General features: G+C 42.3%; 1 protein-coding gene across 19 annotated transcripts in view; it reads right to left on the reverse strand.

Moving 5' to 3' along the window:
• Positions 1-10,368, reverse strand: part of SLIT2 (slit guidance ligand 2) — a 263,131-nt gene extending 252,763 nt beyond the window's left edge. For 6 of the 19 annotated variants that reach the window (XM_042053061.1, XM_042053064.1, XM_042053059.1 and 3 more), the window contains exons 1-3: positions 9,779-10,358; positions 7,963-8,034; positions 6,661-6,732 (exon numbers count right to left, since the gene is read on the reverse strand). In XM_042053061.1, coding sequence (XP_041908995.1) covers positions 6,661-6,732; positions 7,963-8,034; positions 9,779-9,954 — 320 coding nt within the window. In that variant the 5' untranslated portion in view covers positions 9,955-10,358. Of the gene's footprint in view, positions 1-6,660; positions 6,733-7,962; positions 8,035-9,778 lie in introns of all 19 variants that reach the window. The other 13 variants (XM_042053054.1, XM_042053056.1, XM_042053053.1 and 10 more) reach the window with 7 other exon arrangements.
• Positions 10,369-11,505: the final 1,137 nt, after the last annotated feature.

Raw genomic sequence — 11,505 nt, forward strand, 5'->3', positions numbered from 1 at the left:
TTGCCAGGGATCCTAAAAATCCACATTAGCCTTGACACTTTACACCTAAGTGTTTGTAACTTGGGGGAAAAAAAAAATCATATTTTTCTTCAGCTAAAACCAAAAAACTGCATCATAAAAAGAGAAGACATTTAACATTTTTTCCAGAATTCCCTGCTCCTAAATTTTTGATCATATATCTTCATAGAAGTGAAATCTAAGGCTTCTAACACTTCTCTTCTGTAACTGAAATAACTATATATTACCAGATTCAAAACTCAGAAACTTCAGCCCAAACCTGCTTATTCTGGGATTAATTTATTGATGCAGCTGACATTTAAAGAATCACAGAAAATATTGCTAGTCCTCTTTTAGAAGTGTTTTCCTACTTGGAATTCACATTTTATTGATAGAGCTAGTCAATTAATTGGAATAAAACTGCAATCTCATGCCACACATCAATGCATAATGAAAAGTTAGCACATACGTTTATTTTAATTTCTGGACAACATGTTTTTTCCCCATCAGTGATTCAGTAAGTCTGCACCGTAAAAAAGAGCATACACATAATACAGTGTGGCCCTTTACTAGACTAGACAGAAAGAACAGTACTTGTTCATCTAGTCTCTTTTGAAGCAGCTGTTAATGCTCTTGATAAATGCCCAGGCCTGCTGCAGTTATGCCCAAGACAAACTGTATTTGTTTTTACCCTAGATGGAACATTTTATTTCTTAGCCTACCCTGCGATGCATGACTTTGTAAGATGAGCTCTGTAAAACACCATACATTCAGAGACCATTTAATAATTTCAAAACTTACTAATGCAGTGTAATAGTTTACCACGTTTATCCAACTAGGTTAGAGCTCAAGCAGATAACTCTAATCCCCTAATACATGAAATACAGCTAAACCCCACTTTATTTTACTGAAACTCACTTAATATTTTTGACAAGATGATCTCCTTTGTATTGAGGTTATAATTAAGCCCTTGCTCCAGCTGAAGCTGCAAACACAGTAATTTCACACACAGACTTGTATCCTGGAAAGAAATCCACCTAGTACCAAAGTTTGTTTACTAAGTAGAAAGAACTTTTCCTTGAAACTATTTTGTTGAAATATACTTTACCTTCTGTGAGATGGCACAGAAGTAAGTTTCAAATTGCTCATCCACAGCATGTACAAAACAATACTGATTTTCAGTACTACTCAAACTCTCATAAGTCCACACCTAAGTAAGCGCTCTCTTCATGTTAACTTTGAATAACCTGCTTTAATGTATTTATGGAGATGAAGTCCAAATAAATAGCAAGTAGAAGCAATTCCTCAGTTTGTCATTTTAGAACTGTGTTGCAAAAATTTAGAAAAATCAATGAACTGTAACAAAACATTTAATTCTTGAAATGTTTCTTTCTACATCATTCAGTAATGCATTGTAAGAAACATGAATATAAAACAGATAGCTTTCAGTTTAAAAGCTACTTCATGTACCAACTTGATGTTCAACCCTTACAGCATTCTTTTCTTCAACTCATGATTTCAGCTTACTCACATCATGTAGCTCAGGAGGGCTGTTTCTTGGGGAGGTATGGTGGGGTATTTAGCCCAGACACCAACTCAGAAGTTGCTGTTAGTACTTTGAGAGTAACATTTTATCTACACACAAGTTTTCAGCAGAAATAGGTTTGGTGGGGATTGGTGGCTTTTTTTTCCTTTGTTTGTGGGTTTTTGGGTTGGGGGCTTTTTTTTGTAGTTTGGCTTAAGTCTACACCAGTAACACTTTAGAACTGTTAACATAATAAATGGACATTTTAAAAATAAAATATATTAATTCAATTATCAAAAGTATAGGGGCTTGGCCTGGAAACATTTTAGGCCACACAAGTAACCTTTCTCACAAGAGTAATCAGTGAGACTACTCATGCAAACCAAGTTATTCACATGGTAAATGTCTGCAGAATCAGACTCCAAATTAGCATTTTAGGGACATACTGCTCCTTCAATGGATTATTCATAAATACAGGAAGAAAAAGAGTGAGTAGTTTTAAAACTATTGCTGTAAACTCTTCCTGTTCTGACATTTTTTCCATGTCATAGCCTTAGCATAGTAACAGCTGGAATCCCAACTACTATACCTAAAAAACATATTAGGAAAAATTATGATTGAAAAGTTTTCCTATCAGGCAATTTTTTTTTTTTAAATAAATGAAAAGGCAACTGCTCTTCTCTACAAACAAGTGAAGAGTATATTTAGCCCTCAAAACCTGACAACCCTATATTTCTGGAATACATAGAACGGTAAAGAAATTTTAGATTTAACTAGCTTCTAATAGAACTGGTTCAACAGTCTATGGTAGCTGTCTTCAACAAAATTTTATACTTCCCTCCAGATGACAATAACTTGTAAAAACACTCGGATATTTTGAGCAGTATTTGCAACACCAGCGAATGAGGTGAACTTGGGGATAACAATGGCCTACACTTACTAAAAATAAATTTTAAAGCTGTGTCTTATAGTGTTAGTTTTTATAAAGTGGAAACTTTCAGTTTATCTTCTTTTTGCTTTCTTAAGATACTATTTCAAAGTATTATAAACATCACACCCAAGATGACAGCTTTACAAAGAAAGAAGAACAAGTATTTAATTTCACATTCTCATGAGGAGTTGCTTCAAAAGCTCTTTCCCCCATAATAAGCAGTGATCTCTGGAAACCCATAAGCATTGTGAAAATCCTCCATGTCTTGACCCTTTTCGTCTTCCTGCGATGAAGCATATTGAAAACCACTGCTGACATGTGACAGTGGTCTCTGTAAGAGAGGTTCACAAAATGTAACAGGCCACATCCAATCCTTTCTCTGTGGGACCTGCTGTGTACTGAAGAGCCATATACTCTTTAGAGGCCCTGCTCAAGAACATGGGCTCACACAAGTTACTAGCTAATACAGAAAGTCTTGCAGATGTTAAATACAGTACAGTCAAGACTAATTAATCCAAGAATTTTTAGCACTGTTTCAGGATGTACTCAAAGGTACAAGCTGTCCCTACTGAGCTTCAATTCATACATCCCATTTTTCAGTCAAAGAGGGTTGTTTCAGCAGACAGAGCATCTACATGACACAACAGACCGTGTGATTCTTCTGTTCAGTATCCAGTCTGAGAAGAAAACCAGATTTGTGGCAGACTTGCCAGCTCAGGCAGTGCTGTACCAAACTGGACTGGAGCCTTAAGAACTCACCCCTTAAGAGCCTTCAAGACCGTCAGAGATTGGAACTAAGTGAACACTGCAGTGTATAGCCATTTATTTGACTGAAGACTTATCACAGAAGTATCCAGCTGAAAGGCTTACAGCAGTATCAGCAATTCACCAGTGTTTCTCCAGCTACTAAAGTTTCCACAAGCTGAAAACTTACTAAGCTGCTAATATCCACCTTGTTTTCCCTCCTATTTCTTAAGCAGCACGCATAGCCACACAATCATTTATTGCAAACTGAACACTTTTACTTTAATACAGGCTGCTGTAGTAATAATCACTTGTTACAGCAGTATTTACTGTAGCCTTGGGTTCCATTGCACTTCTACAATTACACTGGTGTGATACAAATTCCCATTGTGGAACACACTAGGTCTAAATAGCTTTGTGTACATAGTAACCTACATACCTAGTGTACTAGAGATACATTGTTGTTTTATTAAGTTATAGGAGAAACCACCTGACAGATTTTTATGGATCTAATAAAATCAAGTAAATCTCTTCTGAAGAGGTCAAAATTTTCTTCTCTGAGATTAATTTTGCAAAGTGTTTCAATTCCTCCATTACAGGGAGCTGAGGATACCCAGCATTTTGAATTATCAGACCTATAAATGAGTATTCACAAGTAATTCATTAACCAACCAAACAGTTCCTCCTAAATCAGAGTTAGTGGTCTAAAAAAAAAAATTTGTAACTGAAATTCCAGTTAAAAACAAACAAACAACCCCCCGAAGAACAAACAAAAAAAAAAACCTACCACCCAAAAAAACAACAAAAAAACCCCACCACTTCACTTAGATAGATGGGCATTTCTTTTTTTCCGAAAGGGAAACTACTGTGAAAGTCTGTTGTTCACGTTAAAGAGTACTAAAGTACAGGAAATATATTTTAAAATTCAGCCTGTATACACTAGCAAGGTACTTCAACATAAGCAGTGATACATGTAAATAATCTTATAAATCAAATTGACTTCATTTAAGCTGCAGTGAAGTTCTCTTACACCTTCTGCTTGCATGCTGAAAGGTCTGCATCAGGTATTCTTTGACAGCAGCTTGGCACATTACACTTAGAGTGAAAATTTAACACCCTACACATACACACTGAAAAAAAATTAAAAAGCTTTAAAGTGCTTGCTATTTAATGTATAAAAGAAAATACTTGAACAAAGTACCCAAAGGTTTCCTGAGAAATTTTGGATTTCAAAATCCCAAGGAGATGAATTGGCTGTCAGATAACAATGCGCCTTCATCAGATGGACTTGGCAGTTGTAAACAAGAAGAATTCTCTCAGCTTTCCCCCACAAATATGAAATATTTGCTCTTAGCCAACAGCTGGGGCAGTTTAAAGACATCCTGCATATATATTCAAATTACAAGTCACCCACACACCTAACACAAACTGAATTCCACCAAACTAAAGAAACTGACAAGTATTGGAACAGATGTAATATAACTCTGAAGACAAAACATAACCTAACTTTGTAGGTCCAAATAACTAAACTTTCAGATAGCATAGTTTGCCTGCTGAAGGGCGAACAAACATAACTCAAAGTATCCAAAAGTATCACAATTTCTCTTCAGAGCTAGTATCTTATATAAATGGAAAATATCTATTGTTTTCCAATTATCAAGGGAAAACCAAAGCAAAAATGAAACAATGTAATGGCAAAATACAAACACATCAGACAAGTAAGTTAACTATTGAAGTTCATTTTTCTCTCGTAAAACAATTCTATACTTCAGAAATATAAATAGTAAATGCCTTGATATTATGACAAAAGTTAAAAAGTTGTTTTAAATTTGTTAATAAATTACATAGCAGGATCATACTTTGATATACTTAAGAAATGAGGCTGCTGATAAACTGTTTTAAAACTTAAGCATTTGTAAGCATCAGTGTCAAACCACATTCACAGTGAAAGTGTGGATCTTCTAATGTTTGTTCATGTTTCATATATATGTATTTACATTTACAATATGAACTACACTGCTGTTTAATTTTTTATCTAGACGCCATAAACCAAATTTAGAAATGTGTATATATTATTCCAATATATCCGTCAGCAAGAAAAGCTGTTTAAAATCCCTATACCTTGTACAAAGTTGAAAACACATTGTAAAAACGCATTGAATTAGGTGTTTTAATATGACTTAGAAATGCGCAGCAGTTTTTTTTTTCCAAAGAGCAATTGATCTCATTAAAATTTATTAAAAAAAGTTGTACTCTATAATAACACTCCCTTTTTTTAGGTCAAAAAGTTACTTCAGCATATTTGAAAAAATGAGGTAATTATCTCAAGTACGTCATATTTTAACTATTATAGAAATATCATAATTACAGTATTGGTTACTAAGTCTCTTGAATAGCTTTGTCTAAATGACCAACCAAACCATAATGGTTTGTGGAGATTTTTGTTTTAAACACACAGCAGCTGTGGATACAAAGCAACTATGATATGACAAACCACGTTCAGGCCAGGGCTGCTTTTCAGTGGAGTAAAGTAGCAATACTTTTATAAAGTTAAAGCAGCAGCAAATGAAACACTAAGCAAGACCTCAGAGGTATGCTTAAAGAAAAGGTGATACAATGAAAATGCAAAAACTAAGATGCCTAATAATGAAGACACAAGTTCTACGGGAACATATATATTAATACTTTCCAGGCTCCACACTGAAACTACGTCCAACAATCAGCATCTTGCCTTTAACAAGTCAGATGTCCCAAGTCGCACAATACATTTTTAAAAAATTTTGTTTGAAGAGTAACAAAATAAGAAGGCACATACTGAAAACTAGTTTGGGAATTACTCATTTCCTAGGTTTCCTGCAACTAAGCAGGTGTTTGTACTTCAACTTCACCAGATAAGGTCCTCTCATCTCTGCTCCATCTTCTCTCCCCACAGTACTCAATCTTTTTTAAATCCAAATTCAGATTATTTTTGAAAACTAACAGTTCATATTTTTTCTAAGTCTTCGTAAAAGCTTTCACCATATAAAAACTGGAGAAGAATTCAATTACTGCTATGTACCAAGACAACACTTTACAGCCAGTAGTTACTTCCAATAAGACATATAAAACATCCAACACTAACACCTAACACTATAGGTCAAGAACAGGCTTTTCTTGGTGCGTTTGTGTTTTCAAAAATCCTTGCGTATTCAAGATTAAAGGGAAAATATTTGATAGTATTCAAACTATTTGCAACAGGAAAATTGCAGTTTGCACTTTGAATCCAGACTGCTCTTGAATGCTCATCCCCAACCTAGTCTCTAACATACTGCTTGAGAATTTCTTACTTCTCTTGTGTCTCAGTAAGGCTAGAAGTCCCAAGTTTAAAAAAAAAAAAATTTAAAAATCTGAAGCCTGAGTACCTTAATACACAACTCATTTGACCCCCCCAGAAGTTGATACTTTTAGAATTAAAAATACTTACAGCCTCTCCAGTTCTTTTAAATCCTGGAATGCTCCTCTCTCAATAGTACTAATCTTGTTCTCCATGAGCTGACTGAAATACAGAAATTTTTATATGTAAGTTTTAATATCTCTGAGACAACTTGTTGCATTAACAATGGTCATTTAAAGGCAGCTACATATTCTTTAAAACAATACAACAGCTATTCTAGACTGACATCCACTTTAACCTTCTGTATCCCTGTCACCAGCAATTTACACAAGCTCATATACCCAAAAGAAGGAAAATACACCTCGGTAAAAGAAACAGGAATTGATATTACATTTGCTCATTTACTTAAGGAGTCCCAAGTTAAAAAGCCACACATATGCCTACACGCTGTGGGCACACATGCACACACACCACTGCCCTTCGGCAAGACCCCAGTTGAACAGTATGAAGGCGATATTAGTCTCACATGAGAATAACAAAACTGAAACGCGGAATCGTGGTGTTGGAAGAAACATGAGGGAAAGACTGAACAGAGACTGTAACCATAACAGTAGTTCTGCTTTGTAACAGAATTAGAAATTACTACAATTTTGTATTTATTTCAGAGGGAAAAGGAAATGGATTTTACAAGACTACTTGCTCGAATTAAACTGGCCTTAACAAATAAGCTAAGTAGTTAGATATTTCCTCAGAACACACACAAAAAAACCCCAACCAAAAAACAAAACAACCAAAAAAAAATCCCAAAAAATCACAAACCACCTCCAAATTTTAAAGCTTCGATAATGCTCGAAAAAAATTGTTTCAAACAAATAAACAAGAACCCACCCAAACAAACCAAACAATTCCTTCCTCAACTTCACTGATAAAGTCTTTCCTTTTCGTCCAGAAACTACAGAAGAGTAAAAATAATCACCTGGGACTTACTTCTACATCCAGTAAAAGAATAACTTTCTTAATTAATTCCCTTATAGTTCTGATTGAGAGTACCCATTTTCAGTGTGAACTATAAATTTCACAGCCTTAAACTGAAGTAACTCCAACAGTTATTCAACCAATTTTAGCAACTCTTACTTGTAAGCTGTGTGCTAAATTAAGTCCTCAAATTCTCATAATCTTAAGGGGAGATTGAAAAAAATTGAACAAATTATATTTAAGGGAATTGCTAACTTGTACATAACAGTGTATAACACTTGGCAGAGTGGTTTTAAGTTCAGATACAGTAATACAATAGTTAAAAAGTAGTAACCCATCCAGCTAATGAACTGAAATGTAACTATAACCTGTAGCATCAGTCCTAAAAGTTATCAATGAGAGAAAGGGAAAACTTACAGAACTCGAAGGTGCCTTAGACCAGCAAAGTCAGTCTTCGTGATTCTTGTGATGTTATTTCCATTAAGATCCCTAAGAAGAATAATTTGTAAGCAGCTAAATTAAAACATTCAAAAGCTATTTTTAAATTGTTTTGTTTGTTTTCATGGGCACAGAGTTTTCAAAAGTTAGGAGACATAAATGAATGCGACGAACCATTCCTACAATTAACACCATGGGTGTTCCTGATCTCCAAGTAACTGAACTAAGGTTTATCTTGAAACCAGCAGTTTGAAACTTCGTAACAAGAGAGTCAGTTCTGCCTGCCATGACAAAGCTCATGTTTAACTATAGTCTTTACCCATAGAAGAGTCCAAAGCTCTCTGAATGGGGTTATAACTGCATTTAGGAAACCACCAAACTTAGTACTTCCGTGTATATCTATATATATGCTACAACCTTTATTTGACTGTTACAAAAACAAAGTGACTGAAATAAAGACAATTTTCACCAGTTCAAGCAATTTTCAGATTTCCTCGTATGCCTAAAAAGGTGGCATAGGGCTTAACAACCTATAACAAACATTAGATTTCAAACAAGCATTAACACTTGGAGTAAGTGGTGGGAAATAAGACTTTACCAAAACTAAGCTCTCCACTTGCTGCACAGGAAGCAATACTGACTGCAGAATGCAAAGCATTTTCAGAAGCAACAGAAACCTGTATTTAGGCCCTAGCACTTCTGATCATACTTCTATACTAGTTTTTCTTCTGGAGTATATGCCTCTTTTTCACAACTTTTTTGGGTTTAAGATATAAATGTCTTTCAATTCCAATCACTACAAATAAAACCAGACTTGGCAATACATGAGATAAACCATTAGGAAGTGGTATTGCATGGAAGCTATTCTAACAATTACAGCTCATTCCCAACGTAGCTAGGGGGAAAAAAAAGTAGGTTTTTTTTAGTGTTTTATACCACATATGGCCAAAACAGCACACGAAACCACACTAGTCTCAGGAGAAATGTATCCCTGATACTCTTCCTAAGTGAAATTCACCACTCCAGACGCGCGTCCACATGCCATCATTTAAATGACTTATCAGAGAGTAAGAAATAATGCGCACACCACTTCCACTCCTAGGACCCCTCTGAAAGGCAGCCTGGTATGATAAATAACCGACCACATGCAGAAAACTGCCCAGCTGCGGGTACGAGAATGGAGGGAGGGATCACCGTTACGGCACGACTGAGTGCCTGCGAGCGCGGCTATCGCCCAGCGGCGTGCCCTCGCCCACCGGCAGATGCGCGCCCCCGCCCGCCCCTCCGCGCCGGCCACCGCGGCTCCACGGCGGGAGGGAGCGCTGCGCGCCCCGGGGCCTCCCTGCCCACGCTCGCGGAGCGCGGCGGGGCCGCGGCCCGGCTCTGCCCCGGGGAATGCGAGCCGTAATAGCCAAGTTTGACGGGAAATGGGCGCCGGCGGGGGGAGAGGCCGCTCCACCGCCGCCTCGGGGCGCCCCCCTGGCCGCCGTGGTGCCCGCCCCCGCTCCCCGCGGAGGCGGGAACCGCGCTGCTCACCGCGGCTTCCCGGGATGAAAGGCAGCGGCTGGGAGCAGCGCCCACCTCTTCCGCGTCTCCGCGCATCGCTGTGAAACGGGCACGGCCAGCAGCAGGAGAGGGGAACAGAAACTCCCCCCCCCTCCTCCCCCACCCAAACGGCGTCGGGACCCCAAAGCGGGCGGGCGCCGGGGGCCACCTCAGCCCGACAGCCGTCAGGAGCCCTAAGGGGAGCCGTGGACCGAGGGGCGCTCGCTGCCGCCCCGGCCGGGTTACTTACAGCCTCTCGGTGTTGCGGGGGATGTTCCTCGGGACGCCGCGCAGCGCCAGCCCGTGACAGTCCACGGTGCTCCCCGAGCAGGAGCACTGCGCCGGGCACGGCTGCGGCGCCACCGCGCCCGCCATCGCCAGCAGCAGCCCCAGGGACAGGGTGAGCTTCCCCCAGCCGCACATCATCACCGCCCGCTGCAGACCAGCCGGGCCCACCGGCCTCGGCCCCGGGGAGGCGCAGGGCGCGCCGCCCTCCTCCTCCTCGCCGCGGGGAGCGCTCGGGCAACTTTCAGGGTGCGGAGACAGCGAAGTCCGTTCTATCCAAAGCCAAGTCAAGAAAACAACCCCGGCAAAGTGAGGCGGGTGGCACCGGTCCGCGGTTGAAGGCAACTTCGCCAGGCACGGGGCTGGGCCCGGGCCGTCCCTCGCTAGCCCGTCGATGTCTGGGAGAGGCGGCACTTGGGTCTCGTCTTCACACGCTCCCGGCAATAGCGAAGCAAACCCAGGGGCTCAGGGTGCGGCGGAGTTAGGCGAGGTAATTATCTTCCTCCTCGCCCCTTTCAAAACCGTGACTCCCCGCTGAGCCCCCGGCGAGAGGCCGCGGAGCCCCGTCCGCCCCAGCAGCGCTTCCTGCGCGGCGGCCCGCGCAGCGCTGCAGCCGCTCCCACGCGCGTCCCCCGCCGCGGGCCGCTCACAGCCCCACGGGGGGCGGCGGCGGGGCTGACACCGCGCACACACCGCCCTGCCAAGAGGCGCCTCAGCAAATCATACCCCTCTCGCAGGCATTCATCAAACTGTCTCACGGAAGGAGGAGGGAGGGGAAAAAAAAGTCAAACACACAAGATGCTGTTGGGCTTGGCTCTCCACCCCCCGCGCCCCCTCCTGCTGTACGCTCCCAAGCCAAGTTTAGCAGGAAAGGGCTGGTCCTAGAACATGATAATAATAAGCAGTCGAGAAGTGATTCGTTGCCCTGCTGGAAGGGAGTTCATCCACGACCTTCTCCTCGGTGACAGATCACAGTTATAGATCCTCCTGTGATCCCGGGACCACAGCGAGACAGAACAGATAACAAGCGAAGTGCGGCGAGAGCGGGAGGGGCGGGGAGGGGTGTTATTCTGCTCCCCGTGGTCTCCCGGATACCGTGGCTTTGCTGCGGCAAAGGCACCTGATGGAAGAGGTGGGAACTGCTCAGTCCTTCCAGGTGAGGCCAGTTCAGCAGCTCCTGGGCTTGCTGCAGGAAAGGGAGCAACTTTCCTCCTCTCCCGGAGCCCCCCAAGGCACAGCGGCTCGGAAAGGGATGGCGCCTCTTTCCCTGATCCCGCCGGTGCACCTGAGCTGTCGGTGCTGGTGCCGAACAGCCCGGCTCTCGGCTCCCTGGCGGCGGCGCTCCTCCGGCGCGGAGGGAAACGGCGGAGGGGGGCGGTGGGGAGCGGGAGAATGGAGGCGACAAGCCGGGCTCCTTCCCTCGCACCCCGAGTCTTTCCGCTTGAACAATGGGATAGCACCGCCGCTCGCAGGCCGGCCGGCTCTCCTCACCGCCGCAAGGTGCCTGCCGCCGACCGCCGAAAGTGCTCCTCGAGCGCGGCCACCAGCCGAACGAGCCGCCGGCACCTCGCCAAGAGCTCCCCACGCGGCCGCCCGGCGCCCCCCGCCCCGGCCGGCGCAGCGCCCCTCGCCCGCTCCCACGGAGCCGGGAGCGCCCCACGCGCCGCCCTATATAGGGCCGGCCTGGCCGCG

This window comes from Corvus kubaryi, unplaced genomic scaffold, assembly GCF_017639235.1.
Source record: "Corvus kubaryi isolate FWS band 111438036 unplaced genomic scaffold, C.kubaryi_AGA036_p1.0 split1-131, whole genome shotgun sequence".
NCBI lineage: Eukaryota > Metazoa > Chordata > Aves > Passeriformes > Corvidae > Corvus > Corvus kubaryi.